We start from the raw sequence: 18,878 nt of genomic DNA, 5'->3' as shown, positions 1-18,878 counted from the left end.
GGACTTTATTCACCATTGCTGCTGCCGAGTGATTGCCATTATTTTCAGATGTTCAATTATGTTTTCTTCTCTCAGGCGAAGATAATCTACCATGACTGGCAAATCACAGACCAGCAATGTTACCAATAAGAATGATCCCAGATCCATCAATTCCAGAGTCTTCATTGGCAACCTCAACACAGCCATTGTGAAAAAAGCTGATATAGAAGCTATTTTTGCAAAATATGGAAAAATAGTTGGCTGCTCTGTGCACAAAGGATATGCGTTTGTACAGTACTTGAGTGAAAGGAATGCACGCGCTGCAGTGGCGGGGGAAAATTCCAGAATAGTTGCAGGACAACCCCTCGGTAAGATTACATTATTTTTTACTTAAAGAATTTTTGTGTAGTGCTCCATGTGTGTGAGAATCAATGTAAAGAGATGTTAAAGTAATATTGTTTAGGACTTTATATTTACAACATGATCAATGCTGGTTTGAAATTGAATTTCACTATAAATGGCATGCATACTGGGTGGTCTGCATTTCCCAGTGCCTAAGGGGGCTGCTCAAAAATAACAAGATAGATGAAATTTACCTTAGAAAAATCATTATGATGCTTATTCCCCATTTTCTTTTGGAAAACAATTCCTAATGGCAACTGCCTACACTATCACAGCTGCCACATTATTGTTGCTAGCAATCATGGGAAGTAGGTCAAGCCCTGAGGTACACTCTCCATGGTAGCCATTGAACTGTACACCAGGCTTCCACAATGTGAAGGGAACACAGTGAGGAAACAGGAACACTTCTTTGCTGTGTCAGATGGTATCACCTTACCTATGATTACACCCAGGACTACTCCTGTATGCTAAGTAGCTTCAAGCCACTGCAAAGCATGTAATCATAATACAAGTAAGGGATCAGAACGGTGACCTCTGCAATGAACGTCTGCTGGGAACTACACAAAACTGACTTTCTGGACAAGCATATCAGTAATTGATCAGGTATCGTACGAAAACGAAAGATTAATGTCCCAGCTGGAACACTTTAATTCATAAATGGTTAGCAATTTGGTGCAAGGTCTGCAGTTTTTTTTTGACAGAGTGTGAAAATGTAGGCGACATGTTGCATATATTTGTACCAGCTCCAGTCATTAATGTTAGAAATAAGCATTGATAGTGTTTTTAACATCATCACATATCTGAGTGACACCAGTGAAATAATTTCATGCCAAGGTGAATGACAGTTGGATTCTCAGTTCAATATTTCAGTTGGCAAAGCTCCCACTAGAAATGGCACACCCTCATGAAAAAGACTTTTGTATACATTTTTTGCATGCAGTAAGTTCAGATCTGTCCAGTTTTCAGGAATACGTTTTACTTGAAGGTTATAAGTTAAATGAAATGGGAGGAGCAGCTATAAAATCTTTGTTTATCTTTTCTCTTGTAGATGAGTCAACAATAGATCAATATTGCTTAAGCACGAATGGAACCACAATAATAAATCCGAGCTTCAAGCTCTGATCAGCACCACGACAACAAGCAGTAATCTCTATAGATTGCCAAATAAAGCTGATTTTATTCACATATTAACAAGAAGAATTAACAGGTTTAATTAAGAACATAAGAAATAGAAGCATTAGTAAGCCTTTCTGCTCCTCATGCTGTTCAATTTGATCATAGCTGAGCAGCCCCAACTTTCCAGGACTAACCTTATAGCCCTTGATTAAAGATTAACAGCTTTTATAAATGCAGTTGCCTTTTATGAAATAGTTAATCTTTGAGCAGATTAATCTTTTAATTAAATGTGCACATTGATGGGTAGCATAATCATCATGTTGCATTAGTCTCATTCTCAAAGCATGTTTACTTAAGAGTTTTAATGTTTCTGAAGCCGGGATGAAATCGTAAATCAGTCAGTTCTTCTCAAATGACTTCCTTCCAGGACATGAAAATGACTTGGTACTTTGTCTGCTTGATACAAAAGACAACTCAATTCCAGTCCATAGTGAAGAACAAATAAGGTGAATTCTATAAAGAGGCAGTGAATCTGAATCAGGTTTAAACAAATAGTGCAAAAGATGAATAGCAAGACAGGTTTCATGGACCATTCAGAAATCTGATGACGGAGGAGAAGAAGCTGTACTGAAAACTGAGTCTGGGTCTTCAGGCTCCTGTATCTCTTCCCTGTTGGTAGTAATAAAAAGATGGCATGTCCCGTATGATAATGGTCCTTAATGATAGATGCCGCCATCTTGAGGCACTGCCTATTGAAGGTATCCTCAATAGTGGGAGGTCTGTGCCCATGATGGAGCTGATTGAGTCTGCAACCATCTACAGCTTCTTTTGTTCCTGCACATTAGGTCCTGCATACCAGCCTGTGATGCACGACTCAGGATCCTCTCTACTGACCATGGCAAGAGCATTTACAGTTGCCCCAAATTCCGAATGAAGTAGCACCACTGGTGGGCCTTCTTCGTGATTGTATTAATGTATTGGACCTGGGAGAGATCATCCGAGATCTTGACACCCAGAAACAGATGCTGGTGCAGAGGTAGGGCTTCAGGTTCTTGGATCATTAGGATCTCTTCTGGGGAAGTTATGACCTGTATAAAAGTGTCCACTTGCACTTGAACCTGAGGGGGACAAATATTCTTGCCAGGTAGGTTTGTAAGGGGGGAGGGTTTAAACTAATTTTGCTGGGGGATGGGAATGGGAGTGTAGGGACTCAGGAGGGAGGCAGCAGAAAGGAAATTTTAGACCAGTTAGCCTGACCTCAGTAGTTGGGAAGATGTTGGAGTCAATTGGTAAGGATGAGGTTACTTGGTGATCCAGGACAAAGCCAGCATGGTGTTCTTAAGGGAAAATCTTCTCTGACGAACCTCTTGGAATTCTTTGAGGAGATTACAAGTAGGATAGATAAAGAGGATGCAGTGGATGTTGTATGTATATTTGGATTTTAAGAAGGTCTTTGAGAAGGTGCCGCACATGAGGGTGCTTACCAAATTAAGAGCCCATTGTATTAGAGGAAAGTTACTAACATGATTAGAACATTGGTTGATTGTTAGAAGGTAGTGAGTGGGAAGAAAAGGATCCTTTTCTGGTTGGCTGCCAGTGACTAGTGGTGTTCCACAGGGGTCAGTACTGGGACCACTTCTTTTTCTGCTGTTTATCAATGATTTGGATGATTGAATAGATGGCTTTGTTGCCAAGTTTGCAGGTGATATGAAGATTGTTGGACTAGGGCAAGTAGTGTGGAGGAAACAGGAAGGCTGCAGAAGGACTTAGACAGATTAGGAGAATGGGCAAGAAAGTAGCAAACAAAATACAATGTTGGAAAATGCATGGTAATGCGCTTTGGTAGAAGAAATAATTATGTAGACTATTTTCTAAATCCAAAAAGCTGAGATGCAAAGGGACTCAGGAGTCCTTGTGCAGAACATACTAAAGATTAACTTGCAGGTTGAGTCCGTGGTGAGGAAAGCAAATGCAATGTTAGCATTCATTTCAAGAGGTCTAGAATATAAGAGCAGGGATGAGATACTGAAGCTATCTAAGGTACTGGTGAGGCCTCACCTTGAGTATTGTGAACAGTTTTGAGCTCCTCATTGAAGAAAACATTTGCTGGCACTAGAGAGGTTTCAGAGGAGGTTTACAAGGATGATTCTGAGGATGAAAAGGCTATCATATGAGGAACGTTTGATGGCTCTGGGCCTGTACTCACTGGAATTTAGAAGGATGAGGGGGAATCTCTTTCAAACCTTTTGAATATTGGAAGGCCAAGACAGAGTAAATGTGGACAGGTTGTTTCTCATGGTGGAGGAGTCTGGCACAGGAGGCAGAGCCTCAGGATAGTGGGGAGTCCATTTCAATCAGAGATACAGAGAAATTTATTTAGTCAGAGGCTGGTGAGTTTTGGGAATTTGTTGCCACAGGCAGCTGTGGAAGTCAGGTTGGTTGGTGTATTTCAGGTGGATCTTCATTTGGACATGGCATCAAAGGTTATAGGGAGAAGGCTGGGAAGTAGGGTTGAGGTGGAGAAAAGAATATCAGCCATAAGGTGGCAGAGCAGTCTCGATGAGCTATATGGCCTAATTCTGCTCCTGTGTGTTATGGTCTTCTGCTCTTTTCCACCACTGACCCCTCATTGGGATTGGAGTGTGTTCTTCAGATTTCCACTTCTTAATTTCTACATTAATTTCTTTACTATTGTTGACATTGAGTGCAAGGTTGTTGTTACAACAGCACCAAATTAGCCAGTCTATCTCACTCCCATACATCTCATCACCATCTGAGATTGTGCCAACAACAATGGCGTTATCGGCAAATTTATAGATAGTGTTTAAGCTGTGCTTTGCTATACAGTCATGAGTATGGATAGCATAGAGCTGTGGAGGTGTGTCTATGTTTATCGTCAGTGAGCAGGAGTTTGTGAAACCTTTGTAATATTGGTTATTAGGAATATTCATTGATTTAAGTTATCAACCCTTTTAGCATTGTGTCATTAATTAACTTATCTCTGTTACAATAGTGTGATTGAGAAATACAGGAGACTACAATATTCATACATAAACTCTGCATTGGACTGAACCTTTAGCATGAAAACTCAAGAGTCCATGCAGCATACATACCCTTATAGCATCAAGGCACCTTAGAATTACAGCCTGTAACAACGACAATGTTTTTGAGGGTCTTGAGTGACTCAGTGATTGTGTTAATGGAGTCTGACTGTGAAGCTCTGCATTAATCATGGCCAGCCTGCAGCACAACCTTGAAAATGAGGGAGAAAAAGTGGGAATAACGATTGTTATGACATTACTGGTAAGCCTAATATGTATCAAAGTGGAAAAGAGTCCAATGATGTCAGTGACATTAGTGTTACCTTTGTGTTTAAGGCAATGATCAAGAACTCTTCATTTTGTATATTGAAGAAATGGGGAAAAAAGTTGTATGCATAACATCATCAAAATAGATGGTAAGAATAAAATTTAGTTGAAAAATAAAAAAAAGTGAAGTTTCTAATAAGACTGAAAGGTGCTGGTTATCCTGGGAACAGGAATCTTTAAAAGTTGGCAACTAGGATTGCAATCAATATGTTAGTCTTTGTCGCCAAAGGATTTGTAGAACATAGACATTTATTCCAGCTATATAGAACTCTGGTGAAATTGTATCTGGAATATTTTTTATTGGTTTTGTCTCCCTACCAAACAAAAAGATTATGCTTGTGATTGAGAATGTGTAGTGAAGGTTCACTAGATTAATGCCTGGGATGATTAGTTTGTCATCTGAAAAGAAATCGAAGCACCTAGATCGGTTTGTCTGGAGTTCAGGGGCTCAATGTCTGTAAGGCTGAGGGTCTGAGACACAGGACAGGATGTCCTGTGATGGTTTATCCTGGGGTTGGAGACTTGCCTGTGTGTGTGAGAGGGTGGGAAAGGGACTTGTTTTGCTGTTCTTTTGGTGGTGTTGTTGCTACTGTTTGTGTTGTTCTGCTGAACATTGTAGGCATTTCTATGTTTCTATGTTTCTATGTTGGCACCGAAATGTGTGGTAGCACTTGCCCCCAGCTCACGCTTAAGTATATTGGCTGTTGCACAAAAGATGTGTTTCGATATGGATGTGATACGTAAATCTGAATCTTAAACATACTCAGCCTTGATAGGGCTCAAGAGGGTTGATGCAGAGCTGGTTCGTCCCCTGGCTGACAAGTTGGGAACCAGTGCTCACCCTTCAAAATAAGAAGCTGGTCACTCAGGAGAAATTACATCATTCAGTGGGTAGTGAGTCTTGGGAATTTTCTACACAGATACCAAAGTGGGCTGTGTAGAATCATAATTAAGGAAGATAAATTATATTTTACATATTAGGAGAACTAAAGGATGAGGGAGTAGTGCAGAAAGTGGCACTGAGTAAAAGATCAGCCATGATCTTATTGGTTGAAAAGAACAGATATCTATTAAGTGTTAATTGGTCTGTTCTGCTTCCATTTCTCATATTCTTATGTAAGGCTAATTGTTAAGTCACATGTGAACACAAGGAGGTCAAGCTATTAGGAATAGATCAGATACTCTTCATGATAATTGTCCCCATTTACTGAAGCAATAGAAATGCTGCAAAACAATTTAAACTCATGCCATCAGAGTCTGTGGAGTAATACGTTTGGAAAATGAAGTCAGGATGGATCATTAGCAAATGACATAGATCTGAAATATCTTTCACGGAGCTATAACTTGGATCACACACTGCAATATAACTTCTGAGTGTAAGCTAGCTAATGATCACATCCTGTCCGAGGCAATGAGCATGCTCGACTTAACATTTAAACCGACATGCAAGACAACTGCATCTAGAGAGAAGGCCTCCTAAAATACAAAGCAACTTCAGCTGGCAGAAAATGTTAATGCAAATGCTGCATACAGACCAACAGCAAGGGCAATAACGGGAGCTCCAACCTTGAATTTAGGTTCTGTGAACATCAGGCTTTACCACTAGTACAGCAAGTTGCAGAAGGAAAGTACCTGGGTGACCATCAAGAGTGGGAAAGGCAATAGGTAGCTGGTGAGCGTACCCCTGTGGCCAATCCCTTTAATAATATGTACACCGCATCCTGTGATTACATAAGCGGATGCTCAATTAGTGCTAGTCGCAGGATGCTATCTTTGGGAACGTTATGTTTTGCAGTTTCACTTGGCTAAGTCACCAATGTTTTGTTGGAACTCTTAATTATCAACCCTACTTGCCACCTCTACAGGGGAGTCTGCATTTCTCCACACTTGGGTTCAGCAATTGTCAGCCCATATCGTGACAAGGAAGGCCAAGCAAGAGTGGCATTTCAGGCAAGTCGAGAAGCTAGGAGAGTTGTACCCTACGGTTCCCTTCCAGCACAATTGGAGGGGTTCTGTGGAAAGGTGGATCTTGCCGGTGCTCAGAGGCTGACCATCCAGGGCCTTGCTGCCGATATTCTCTCTCAATGGCTGAGTTGGAACTCTCCATCCCTGAGCCAGAGAGATATCCTTGAGGTTCCCGGCTGCCCCGGAGTCAATAAATGCCTGAAGCCCATAGGTCTGAGACCCCACGCGACAAGGAATTTGGGACCATTACAGGATTAGGGGAGGAAGCCTGCAGGGAGAATGGACCCGTCAGAGTACCCCTTCCTGCTGAGGAGTATCCTCCTTTACTGGACTCTTGGGACAGGATGCCCGGAAATGTCCTGTATTTCTGTAGTAGAGGCAGGAACTTGTTCTCCTGCGCCAGTCTCATTCCTACTGATATAGGTACACGTGTTCCTCATGCACAGGCTCCTCCGTGGATTGTGTACTGGATGATCGGTGAGAGGGTGAAGATCGACGGTGTTCTAAAGATAGGAAGCTCGGGACAATCTTTCTCTGTGCCCTCATTTGCCTGGCTGTGAATTCAAACGGCCAGATTTATCAGGGTCAATCAGAACGTCCTGCTCATCATGCACTGCAATCTCATGCCGAACCCTTGCACTCAACCCATGCTGAAAAGTGTTGAAGAGTGATCCGTTGTTCCACCCCGTCTCAACTGCAAGCATATGGAACTTTACTGTGCAGTCTATCACTGTCCCTTTCCCTTGGCGGGAGTCCAGGAGTTGGTGGGGAGCCTCCTATACTGGAAGATCAAACTCAACTACAAATTATTGGAAAGGCTAGGCTGCAGGGGAACCTTGTTCTAGTAGCGAATTGAACAGGCTGAGTGGGGTCCGTCTCACAGATTCACCATGTAACCCAGTTTGCACCCATCATCACTGAACCAACCTGGCTGGGTTTGGAAAGTCAGCTCACACTGGTTAATAAAGTTCCTGCAGCCATGGGGTCACTGGAGTGTCTGTCTGGTAGAGGAATACTCGGTTCTGATCCGGAAACTGCTGCAGGGATCAGGGTATCAGTGGCTGAGGCTGATGAGACTGTTCGAGAGGAAGATGTGGCAGATGCTGGGAGTGGGACTGTCCTGGCTGAAGGCTGCTGCTGCTAAATTGTGGCAGTGAGAGCAGCAATGGCTGCCACCTGATTCTGGCTGTCTGTAGCAAATTGCTAAAGTGTCGCTGCTATTGCTGACACCTCTTCTTCCTACTCGGACGAAACTTGCCACTCTGAAAGCAAGTGTAGCACTGCACGAGCCATTTCTGCCAGCCCAGACTCCGTTGACTTCAACTTCTCCTGTATTTGACCAACAACTTCAGTTCGGACAGGGCTTGCCGCTCTGTGAGTAGATGTCACACTGTACAAACCAGTTTTGCCAATCCAGCCTCTGCTGACTTTAGCTTCTATCTTACCTGCCCAATAAAATTCAGGGCTGATATCAGCCGTTCTCGCTCCGCTGGGTCCATTTATGTGGTCAAGTCTTGCTGATACCAATATGCAGTTTTGGCACAAATGCAAAGGGAGAGACACTGAAGCAGATGAACAGTTTACTGAATTTAAATACGAACTGTGCAGAACAAAAGAAAAACCAATAAATCCTAGGCCAACAGGGCTAGTAATTAAACGTCTCAAGCTGAAAGCTAACACCAAAACTGTGGCTCGGAAGCAGCAATTTAATACTGAGTAAAACCGCTCCTTTACAGCATCAATTTAAATGGTAGTTTCCTTTCCTCGAACAAGGACAAAGATAAGCAGGGAGTGTTGACATCACTGTGCTTTGTTCAAGACTTGACAAAACTGAAACAAGAGAATGGGAGTTAAATACAGCCAAATGAAACCATTTGCGGCAAGTGCATACTCATGAGTATGAGCCCACTTACCAGGGTGCCTAAGTTCTGCAATATAGTCTGTGGTTGTGACAGGACCAATATTTTTGTGGGCAGGTTTGCGCGAGCTGTTGGGGAGAGTTTAAACTAATTTGGCAGGGGGATGGGAAGCTGAGTGATAGGGCTGAGGATGCGGCAGGTGGTATACAAGCAGAGGCAGTGTGTAGTGAGGCTGTTAGGGAGGACGGGCAGATGATAGGGTGAAATTGCAGTCTGTGGAATGAGTTGCAGTGTAGTGGGGAACAAAATCGAAAAGGATGTCAATTACAGGACAGGAGGTGCTATATTTGAATGCACACAGTATACAGAATAAGGTAGAGGTTCTTGTAGTGCATTTGGAGATTGGCAGGCATTATTTTTATGGGCATCACTGAGTTGTGACTGAAAGATCTAATTTGGGAGTTTAACATCCAAAGATGCACATTGTATCAAAGGGTGGGCAGGCAGAATGAGTAGCATGGCTCAGTTGGCAAAAAAAAAATAAAAACAAATCCTTAGAATGAGGTGGCATAGGATCGGGAGATGTAGAATCATTGTGGGTAGAGTTAAGGAACTGCAAAGGGTGAAAGGCCACTAATGGGAGTTCTATACAGTCCTCCAAACAGTAGCCAGGATGTGGACTACAAATTAAATGAGAGATTGAAAACGCATGTCAAAAGGGCAGTTTGAGACAGAGAAGCTAAAGTCAGATGTATCAGTATTACAGTGGAGTGAAGAGAATTAGAGAGATATGAGAGAAGAGTTGGCCATAGTTGATTTGTAGGGGACACTAGCGGGGATGACAGCAGAGCAGCAATGGCTGGAGTTTCTAGAAGCAACCTGGAAGGTGCAGGATAAATACATTCCAAAGAAGTATTTTAAAGGCAGGATGCTGTAACCATGGCTGACAAGGGGAATCAAAGCCAACACAAAAGCAAAAGAGAGGGCATACAATAGAATAAAAATTAGTGGGAAGTGAGAGGATTGGGAAAATTTAAAAACCAATAGAAGGCAACTAAATGGAGCTGAAGAGATTGTGGACGCAAAAGGAATGATCTTTTAAGAATCACCAAATCCTGGCATGGTTCCAGAGGACTAGGAAATTGCAAGTGTCACTCCACTCTTTAAGAAGGGAGAGAGGCAAAAGAAAGGAAATTATAGATGGTCTGATCAAATACTGGTCTTAAGGTGTTGCACTTAAATGCACGCAGCATAAGGAATAAGGTGGATGATCTTGTTGTACAGCTACAGATTGGCAGGTATGATATTGTGGCCATCACTGAGACCTGGCTAAAGGATGCATGTCTCTGGGAGCTGAACGTCCAAGGATACACGGTGTAACTGAAGGATAGGAAGGTAGGCAGAGGGGGAGGCGTGGCTTTATTGGTAAGAAATGATATTAAATCATTAGAAAGAGGTGATATAGGATTGGAAGGTGCAGAATCTTTATGGGTTGAGCTAAGAAATAGCAGGGGTAAAAGGACCCCGATGGCATTTATATATAGGCCTCCAAACAGCTGCAGGGATGTGGACTACAAATTACAACTGGAGATAGAAAAGGCTTGTCAGAAGGGCAGTGTTATGATAATTGTGGGGGATTTTAACATGCGAGTAGATTGGGAAAATCAGGTCAGCACTGGATCTCAAGAGAGAGAATTTGTAGAATGTCTGCGAGATGGCTTTTTAGAACAGCTTGTTGTTGAGCCCACAAGGGGATTGGCTGTACTGGATTGGGTATTGTGTAATGAACCAGAGGTGATTAGAGAGATTGAGGTGAAGGAACACTTAGGAGGCAGTGATCATAACATGATTGAGTTCACTGTGAAATTAGAAAAAGAGAAGCCGAAATCTGATGTGTCGGTAGTAAAGGAAATTACAGTGGCATGAGAGAGGAACTGGCCAAAGTTGACTGGAAAGGGACACTGGCGGGAAAGACAGCAGAGCAGCAGTGGCTGGAGTTTATGCGAGAAATGAGGAATGTGCAAGACAGGTATATTCCAAAAAAGAAGAAATTTTCGAGTGGAAAAAGGATGCAACCATGGTTGACAAGAGAAGTCAAAGCCAAAGTTAAAGCAAAGGAGAGGGCATACAAGGAAGCAAAACTTAGTGGGAAGACAGAGGATTGGGAAGTTTTTAAAACCTTACAAAAGGAAACCAAGAAGGTCATTAAGAGAGAAAAGATTAACTATGAAAGGAGGCTAGCAAATAATATCAAAGAGGATACTAAAAGCCTTTTCAAGTATATAAAGAGTAAAAGACAGGTGAGAGTAGATATAGGACCGATAGAAAATGATGCTGGAGAAATTGTAATGGGAGGTAAGGAGGTGGCAGAGGAACTGAATGAGTATTTTGCATCAGTCTTCACTGAGGAAGACATCAGCAGTATACCAGACACTCAAGGGTGGCAGGGAAGAGAAGTGTGCGCAGTCACAATTACGACAGAGAAAGTACTCAGGAAGCTGAATAGGCTAAAGGTAGATAAATCTCCTGGACCAGATGGAATGCACCCTCGTGTTCTGAAGGAAGTAGCTGTGGAGATTGCGGAAGCATTAGCGATGATCTTTCAAAAGTCGATAGATTCTGGCATGGTTCCAGAAGACTGGAAGATTGCAAATATCACTCCGCTGTTTAAGAAGGGGGCAAGGAAGCAAAAAGGAAATTATAGACCTGTTAGCTTGACATCGGTGGTTGGGAAGTTGTTGGAGTCGATTGTCAAGGATGAGGTTACAGAGTACCTGGAGGCATATGACAAGATAAGCAGAACTCAGCATGGATTCCTTAAAGGAAAATCCTGCCTGACAAACCTATTACAATTTTTTGAGGAAATTATCAGTAAGCTAGACAAGGGAGATGCAGTGGATGTTGTATATTTGGATTTTCAGAAGGCCTTTGACAAGGTGCCACACATGAGGCTACTTAACAAGATAAGAGCCCATGGAATTACGGGAAAGTTACATACGTGGATAGAGCGTTGCTGATTGGCAGGAAACAGAGAGTGGGAATAAAGGGATCCCATTCTGGTTGGCTGCCGGTTACCAGTGGTGTTCCACAGGGGTCCATGTTGGGACCGCTTCTTTTTACATTGTACATCAACGATTTGGATTATGGAATAGATGTCTTTGTGGCTAAGTTTGCTGACGATACGAAGATAGGTGGAGGGGCCGGTAGTGCTGAGGAAACGGAGAGTCTGCAGAGAGACTTGGATAGATTGGAAGAATGGGCAGAGAAGTGGCAAATGAAGTACAATGTTGGAAAGTGTATGGTTATGCACTTTGGCAGAAAAAATAAATGGGCAGACTATTATTTAAATAGGGATAAAATTCAAAGTTCTGAGATGCAACGGGACTTGGGAGTCCTTGTACAGGAGACCCTTAAAATAAACCTCCAGGTTGAATCAGTAGTGAAGAAGGCGAATGCAATGTTGGCATTCATTTGTAGAGGAATAGAGTATAGGAGCAGGGATGTGATGTTGAGGCTCTATAAGGCACTGATGAGACCTCACTTGGAATACTGTGGGCAGTTTTGGTCTCCTTATTTAAGAAAGGATGTGCTGACGTTGGAGAGGATACAGAGAAGATTCACTAGAATGATTCCGGGAATGAGAAGGTTAACATATGAGGAACGTTTGTCCGCTCTTGGACTGTATTCCTTGGAGTTTAGAAGAATGAGGGGAGACCTCATAGAAACATTTCAAATGTTAAAAGGCATGGACAGAGTGGATGTGGCAAAGTTGTTTCCCATGATGGGGGAGTCTAGTACGAGAGGGCATGACTTAAGGATTGAAGGGCGCCCATTCAGAACAGAAATGCAAAGACATTTTTTTAGTCAGAGGGTGGTGAATCTATGGAATTTGTTACCACGGGCAGCAGTGGAGGCCAAGTCACTGGGTGTATTTAAGGCAGAGATTGATAGGTATCTGAGTAGCCAGGGCATCAAAGGTTATGATGAGAAGGCGGGGGAGTGGGACTAAATAGGAGTATGGATCAGCTCATGATAAAATGGCAGAGCAGGCTCGATGGGCTGAATGGCCGACTTCTGCTCCTTTGTCTTATGGTTTTATGGTCTTATGATCTGTGTCAGGAAAATGTTGGTGTCAATTATTTAGGATGAGGTTTCCTTAAGGGAAAATCATGCCTAACAAATCTGTTGGAATTCTTTGAAGAAATAACAAGCGGGATAGACACAGGAGAATTGTTTGAAGTTGTGTCCTTCGATTTTCAAAAGGTCTTTGACAAGCTGCTGCACAAGATAAAAGCCTATGGTAATACATGAAAGATACTAGCGTGGATAGAAGATTGGCTGACTGGCAGGAGGCGAAATGTGGGGAAAATTGGGCATCTTCTGGTTGGCTGCAGGCAACCAGTGGTGTTCCACAGGAATCAGTGTTGGGACCATTTCTTTTCACATTATATGTCAATGATTTGTATAATGGAATATATGACTTTGTGGCCAAGTATATTTGTGGTATGAAGATAGGTGGAGGGAGTGTTGAGGAAGCAAGGTTCTGCAGAAGGACTTCAGGAGGTTGGGAGAATGGACAATGGAGTGTCAGATGGAATATAGTGTAAGGAATTATATATTCATGCACCTTGGTAGATAGACTATTTTTTAAATGGGAGGAAAGATCAAAAATCAGATGTGCAAATGGACTTGGGGGTCCTTGTGCATGATTCTCTAAAGGTTAATTTGTAGGTTGAGTTGGTGTTAAGGGAGGGAATTGCAATGTTAGCACATAGTTCATGGCAAGAGGACTCGAATACAAGACCATGAATATAATATGGCTTTACAATGCAATGGTCAGACCACATTTGAAATATTGTGAGCAGTTTTGGGCCACTTATCTAAACAAAAACTGGCATTGGAGAGGGTCTAGAGGAGTTCACGAGAATGATTCTGGTAATGAAAGGGTTAATGTATTTAATGGCTCTGGGCCAGTACTTACATAATGAGGAGAGAAAGCTATCAAATATAGAAGGGCCAAGATAGAGTGAATATAAAGAGGATGCTTTGCATTGTGAGTGAGTTTAGGAGCAGATTAGAGGGATGTCCATTTAGAACAGAGGTGAGGAAGAATTTCTTTAGCTAGGGTAGTGAATCTGTGGAATTCAATACCATGGATGGCTATGGAGGTCAAGTCATTAGGAATATTTAGAGTATGGATTTATAGGTTCTTGATTAGTAAGGATGTTAAATGTTATGGGGAAAAGGCAGAAGAATCAGTTTGAGCGGGATAATCAATCAACTATGATGGAATGGTGGAGCAGACTCGATGGGCAGAGTGGCTTCATTCTGCTCATACATCTTATGTCTTACATCTAATATAAGACAGCAAGAGAAAGAGTAGACCATCAGACCTTTCAAATCTGCACCTCATTCAATATTATTATGGCTTACATATGCTGACACTCTCTTCCCAAGGGCTGGTGGTAGGCCACTTTGTATGTCTGGTTTTTCAATTTCACATCATTGTTATCTTTCTTTCTTTGTAATGGTATTGAGTTTGCAGACCACAAATTTCTAAACTCAAATAGTCATAGTCTTAGTCATACTTTATTGATCCCAGGGGAAATTGGTTTTCAGTTACTGTTGCACCATAAATAATTAAATAGTAATAAAACCATAAATAGTTAAATAGTAATATGTAAATTATGCCAGGAAATAAGTCCAGGGTGGCTCAGGGTGTCTGACCCTCCAAGGGAGGAGTTGTAAAGTTTCATGGCCACAGGCGGGAATGACTTCCTATGACGCTCTGTGCTGCATCTCGGTGGAGTGAGTCTCTGGCTGAATGTACTCCTGTGCCCACCCAGTACATTATGTAGTGGATGGGAGACATTGTCCAAGATGGCATGCAACTTAGACAGCATCCTCTTTTCAGACAGCACCATGAGAGAGTCCAGTTCCATCCCCACAACATCACTGGCCTTACGAATGAGTTTGTTGATTCTGTTGGTGTCTGCTACCTTCAGCCTGCTACCCCAGCACACAACAGCAAACATGATAGCACTGGCCACCACAGACTTGTAGAACATCCTCAGCATCGACCGGCAGATGTTAAAGGACCTCAGTCTCCTCAGGAAATAGAGACAGCTCTGACCCTTCTCGTAGACAGCCTCAGTGTTCTTTGACCAGTTCAGTTTATTGTCAATTCGTATCCCCAGGTATTTGTAATCCTCCACCATGTCCACACTGACCCCCAGGATGGAAACAGGGGTCGCCGGTACCTTAGCTCTCCTTAGGTCTACCACCAGCTCCTTAGTCTTTTTCACATTAAGCTGCAGATAATTCTGCTCACACCATGTGACAAAGTTTACTATTGTAGCCCTGTACTCAGCCTCATCTCCCTTGCTGATGCATCCAAATGAAGTTCTTGAGCCCTATTGGATATTAATACTTGCAAGCACCTTCACTAAAGGGAGGTTATAGTGTAACTACCCAACTTTCAATGACTAGTTCACTTTTCTGTTTATTCCATGGCGAGTTTAGCTGCAATACCCACTATTCAAGTGGTGGTTCTTCCTCCCTCCCCTCACCACCAAGGAGAAGCTATTCCCAGCTAACAAAGTACTTTAAAACACAGTTGTTTACTTTCAGTGACATATGTTTAAATCCAAACAACATCCCTAAAATACAAAACTCAGGATTTTTAGCATAAGACTTCTAAATTACAAACAATTTCTAAAACACATAAGGATTTCCAAAGCACAGGTGCAATTTCTGTAAGCTAAAAAGACATATCATCAATGCAGATGTACTTGACATCCAATACAGAAATCAAAGGCAGAGGAATGGACTCTAGTTCACCCCTATATATCTTTCAAGCTTGTTGATGGTCTTTATCCCAGTCCCAATAAGCCTGAACTGTTCTCTTCATTTATACTGTTTCTTTGATATGTAGGTGACTTCACACACGTAATATTCTTTCAGATTCCTTTTAACACAATTGAACTAAAAGTTTCTTTCAGGCACAGATCCCAGGTACCCACAATTACTTCTGTGAAACTAACTTCCCTGAATATATAAACCTTCTAACTTATTAATTAGTCAGATGTTGATGTGCCATGTAATTGTCTCCATCTGGTCTGCAAACTTCCTTGAACTAAGCAACTCAGCCAGCCTTGTCTGTTTTCAAACAAGCCAAATTAAATTACACTTTCAGGACACTGGAGCAGGGATCAAATCACAGACCCAGTCCTGTGCACTCGGTGATATTAATTGAGTAACAAATCCCAGGGTGCAAACAAAGTTAGCATCAAAGTTCAGGCAGAGATCAAAACATCCAGAGAAATCCAAAAGCCAGAATCGGGAAACAGGCAGAGTGGATAATCAGACAGACACAGTACAGATACAAATACTGGAAAGGCTCAGGAAAATTCACTGGCACAATCTGGCAACAAACAGCTGAAAGCACAGGACTGAGGACTGAAATACACTGAGCAATAAACAGAGAGGCAGATGATAGGTGGAGCACAATGAGACACAGGTGGCAGCAATACAGGTAATAATGAGAAACAGATGGGAGACGGAGTATGCAGTAATACAGGGGCCGGAGTAGAGCAGGAATGGGGACAGGAGCACATGGCAATACAAAACCACAGACAGCTAGGGGGAGCACACAAAAAGTCAGAGTTCAACTGGAGGTACTGACATACACATTGTCTTATACGGCATATCTTCAGCAGTAAACAGGTTCTATGGCCAGCAACCTGTGCTATAAATAGTGCTTGTTTGCAAATCTGTGTTTGTCTTTTCAACTTCAAGCTGATTACTGCATACCATTTACATTTTAAGAACTGAAGGCTGGCTCACATTTATGAGCAGAAGCTAATGAATCTTTGCAAGTATATTTCTGATCGTGTCCAAGATATCCTGAAGTGGGAGGATGAGGAGCCAGAGGTCGTGGTACATATAGGTACCAATGACATAGGTAGGAAAAGGGATGAGGTCCTGAAAGGAGAATATAGGGAGCTAGGAAGGGAGTTGAGAAAAAGGACCGCAAAGGTAGTAATCTCGGGATTAATGCCTGTGCCACGCGACAGTGAGAGTAGGAATGCGATGAGGTGGAGGATAAATGCGTGGCTGAGGGATTGGAGCAGGGGGCAGTGATTCAAGTTTTTGGATCTTTGGGACCTCTTTTGGCGCAGGCGTGACCTGTACAAAAAGGACGGGTTACACTTGAATCCGAGGGGAACCAATATCCTGGCAGGGAGATTAGCGAGGGCTACTGAGGTGACTTTAAACTAGAATGGTTGGGGGGTGGGAATCAAATTAAAGAGGCTAGGCGAGAGGAGGTTAGTTCACAACAGGGGGATGGGAACCAGTGCAGAGAGACAGAGGGGTGTAAAGTGAGGGTAGAAGCAAAAAGTACTAAGGAGAAAGGTAAAAGTGGCAGGCCGACAAATCCAGGGCAAGCATTAAAAAGGGCCACTTTTCAACATATTTGTATAAGGGCTAAGAGAGTTGTAAAAGAGCGCCTGAAGGCTTTGTGTGTCAATGCAAGGAGCATTCGTAATAAGGTGGATGAATTGAAAGTGCAGATTGTTATTAATGATTATGATATAGTTGGGATCACAGAGACATGGCTCCAGGGTGACCAAGGATGGGAGCTCAACATTCAGGGATATTCAATATTCAGGAGGGATAGACATGAAGGAAGGGGAGGTGGGGTGGCGTTGCTGGTTAAAGAAGAGATTAACGCAATAGAAAGGAAGGACATAAGCCGGGAAGATGTGGAATCGATATGGGTAGAGCTGCGTAACACTAAGGGGCAGAAGACGCTGGTGGAAGTTGTGTACAGGCCACCTAACAGTAGTAGTGAGGTCGGAGATGGTATTAAACAGGAAATTAGAAATGTGTGCAATAAAGGAACAGCAGTTATAATGGGTGACTTCAATCCACATGTAGATTGAGTGAACCAAATTGGTAAAGGTGCTGAGGAAGAGGATTTCTTGGAATGTATGCGGGATGGTTTTTTGAACCAACATGTCGAGGAACCAACTAGAGAGCAAGCTATTCTGGACTGGGTTTTGAGCAATGAGAAGGGTTAATTAGCAATCTTGTCGTGAGAGGCCCCTTGGGTAAGAGTGACCATAATATGGTGGAATTCTTCATTAAGATGGAGAGTGACATAGTTAATTCAGAAACAAAGGTTCTGAACTTAAAGAGGGGTAACTTTGAAGGTATGAGACGTGAATTAGCTAAGATAGACTGGCAAATGACACTTAAAGGATTGACGGTGGATATGCAATGGCAAGCATTTAAAGGTTGCATGGATGAACTACAACAATTGTTCATCCCAGTTTGGCAAAAGAATAGATCAAGGAAGGTAGTGCACCCGTGGCTGACAAGAGAACTTAGGGATAGTATCAATTCCAAAGAAGAAGCATACAAATTAGCCAGAGAAAGTGGCTCACCTGAGGGCTGGGAGAAATTCAGAGTTCAGCAGAGGAGGACAAAGGGCTTAATTAGGAAGGGGAAAAAGGATTATGAGAGAAAACTGGCAGGGAACATAAAAACGGACTGTAAAAGCTTTTATAGATATGTAAAAAGGAAAAGACTGGTAAAGACAAATGTAGATCCCCTACAGACAGAAACAGGTGAATTGATTATGGGGAGCAAGGACATGGCAGACCAATTGAATAATTACTTTGGTTCTGTCTTCACTAAGGAGGACATAAATAATATTCCAGAAATAGTAGGGGACAGAGTGTCCAGTGAGATGGAGGAACTGAGCGAAATACATATTAGTAGGGAAGTGGTGTTAGGTAAATTGAAGGGATTGAAGGCAGATAAATCCCCAGGGCCAGATGGTCTGCATCCTAGAGTGCTTAAGGAAGTAGCCCAAGAAATAGTGGATGCATTAGTGATAATTTTTCAAAACTCGTTAGATTCTGGACTAGTTGCTGAGGATTGGAGGGCGGCTAATGTAACCCCACTTTTTAAAAAAGGAGGGAGAGAGAAACCGGGGAATTATAGACCGGTTAGCCTAACGTCGGTGGTGGGGAAACTGCTGGAGTCAGTTATCAAAGATGTGATAACAGCACATTTGGAAAGCAGTGAAATCATCGGACAAAGTCAGCATGGATTTGTGAAAGGAAAATCATGTCTGACGAATCTCATAGAATTTTTTGAGGATGTAACTAGTAGAGTGGAT

The 18,878-nt window shown here is 42.4% G+C and overlaps 1 protein-coding gene across 4 annotated transcripts in view; it reads left to right on the top strand.

Annotated features, from left to right (window-relative positions):
* Positions 1–18,878, top strand: part of LOC134353657 (RNA-binding Raly-like protein) — a 1,079,267-nt gene that overhangs the window by 536,969 nt on the left and 523,420 nt on the right. For 3 of the 4 annotated variants that reach the window (XM_063061854.1, XM_063061846.1, XM_063061863.1), the window contains exon 3: positions 76–347. The exons of the other annotated variant lie outside the window; for it this stretch is intronic. In XM_063061854.1, the coding sequence (XP_062917924.1) occupies positions 92–347 (256 nt within the window). In that variant the 5' untranslated portion in view covers positions 76–91. The remainder of the gene's footprint in view (positions 1–75; positions 348–18,878) is intronic. 4 annotated transcript variants of the gene reach the window in all.

Source organism: Mobula hypostoma, chromosome 1, assembly GCF_963921235.1.
Source record: "Mobula hypostoma chromosome 1, sMobHyp1.1, whole genome shotgun sequence".
In the NCBI taxonomy this organism is placed as follows: Eukaryota; Metazoa; Chordata; class Chondrichthyes; order Myliobatiformes; family Myliobatidae; genus Mobula; species Mobula hypostoma.
Note: the sequence above shows the minus strand (reverse complement) of the source record. Positions and strands in the feature narration are given on the sequence as shown.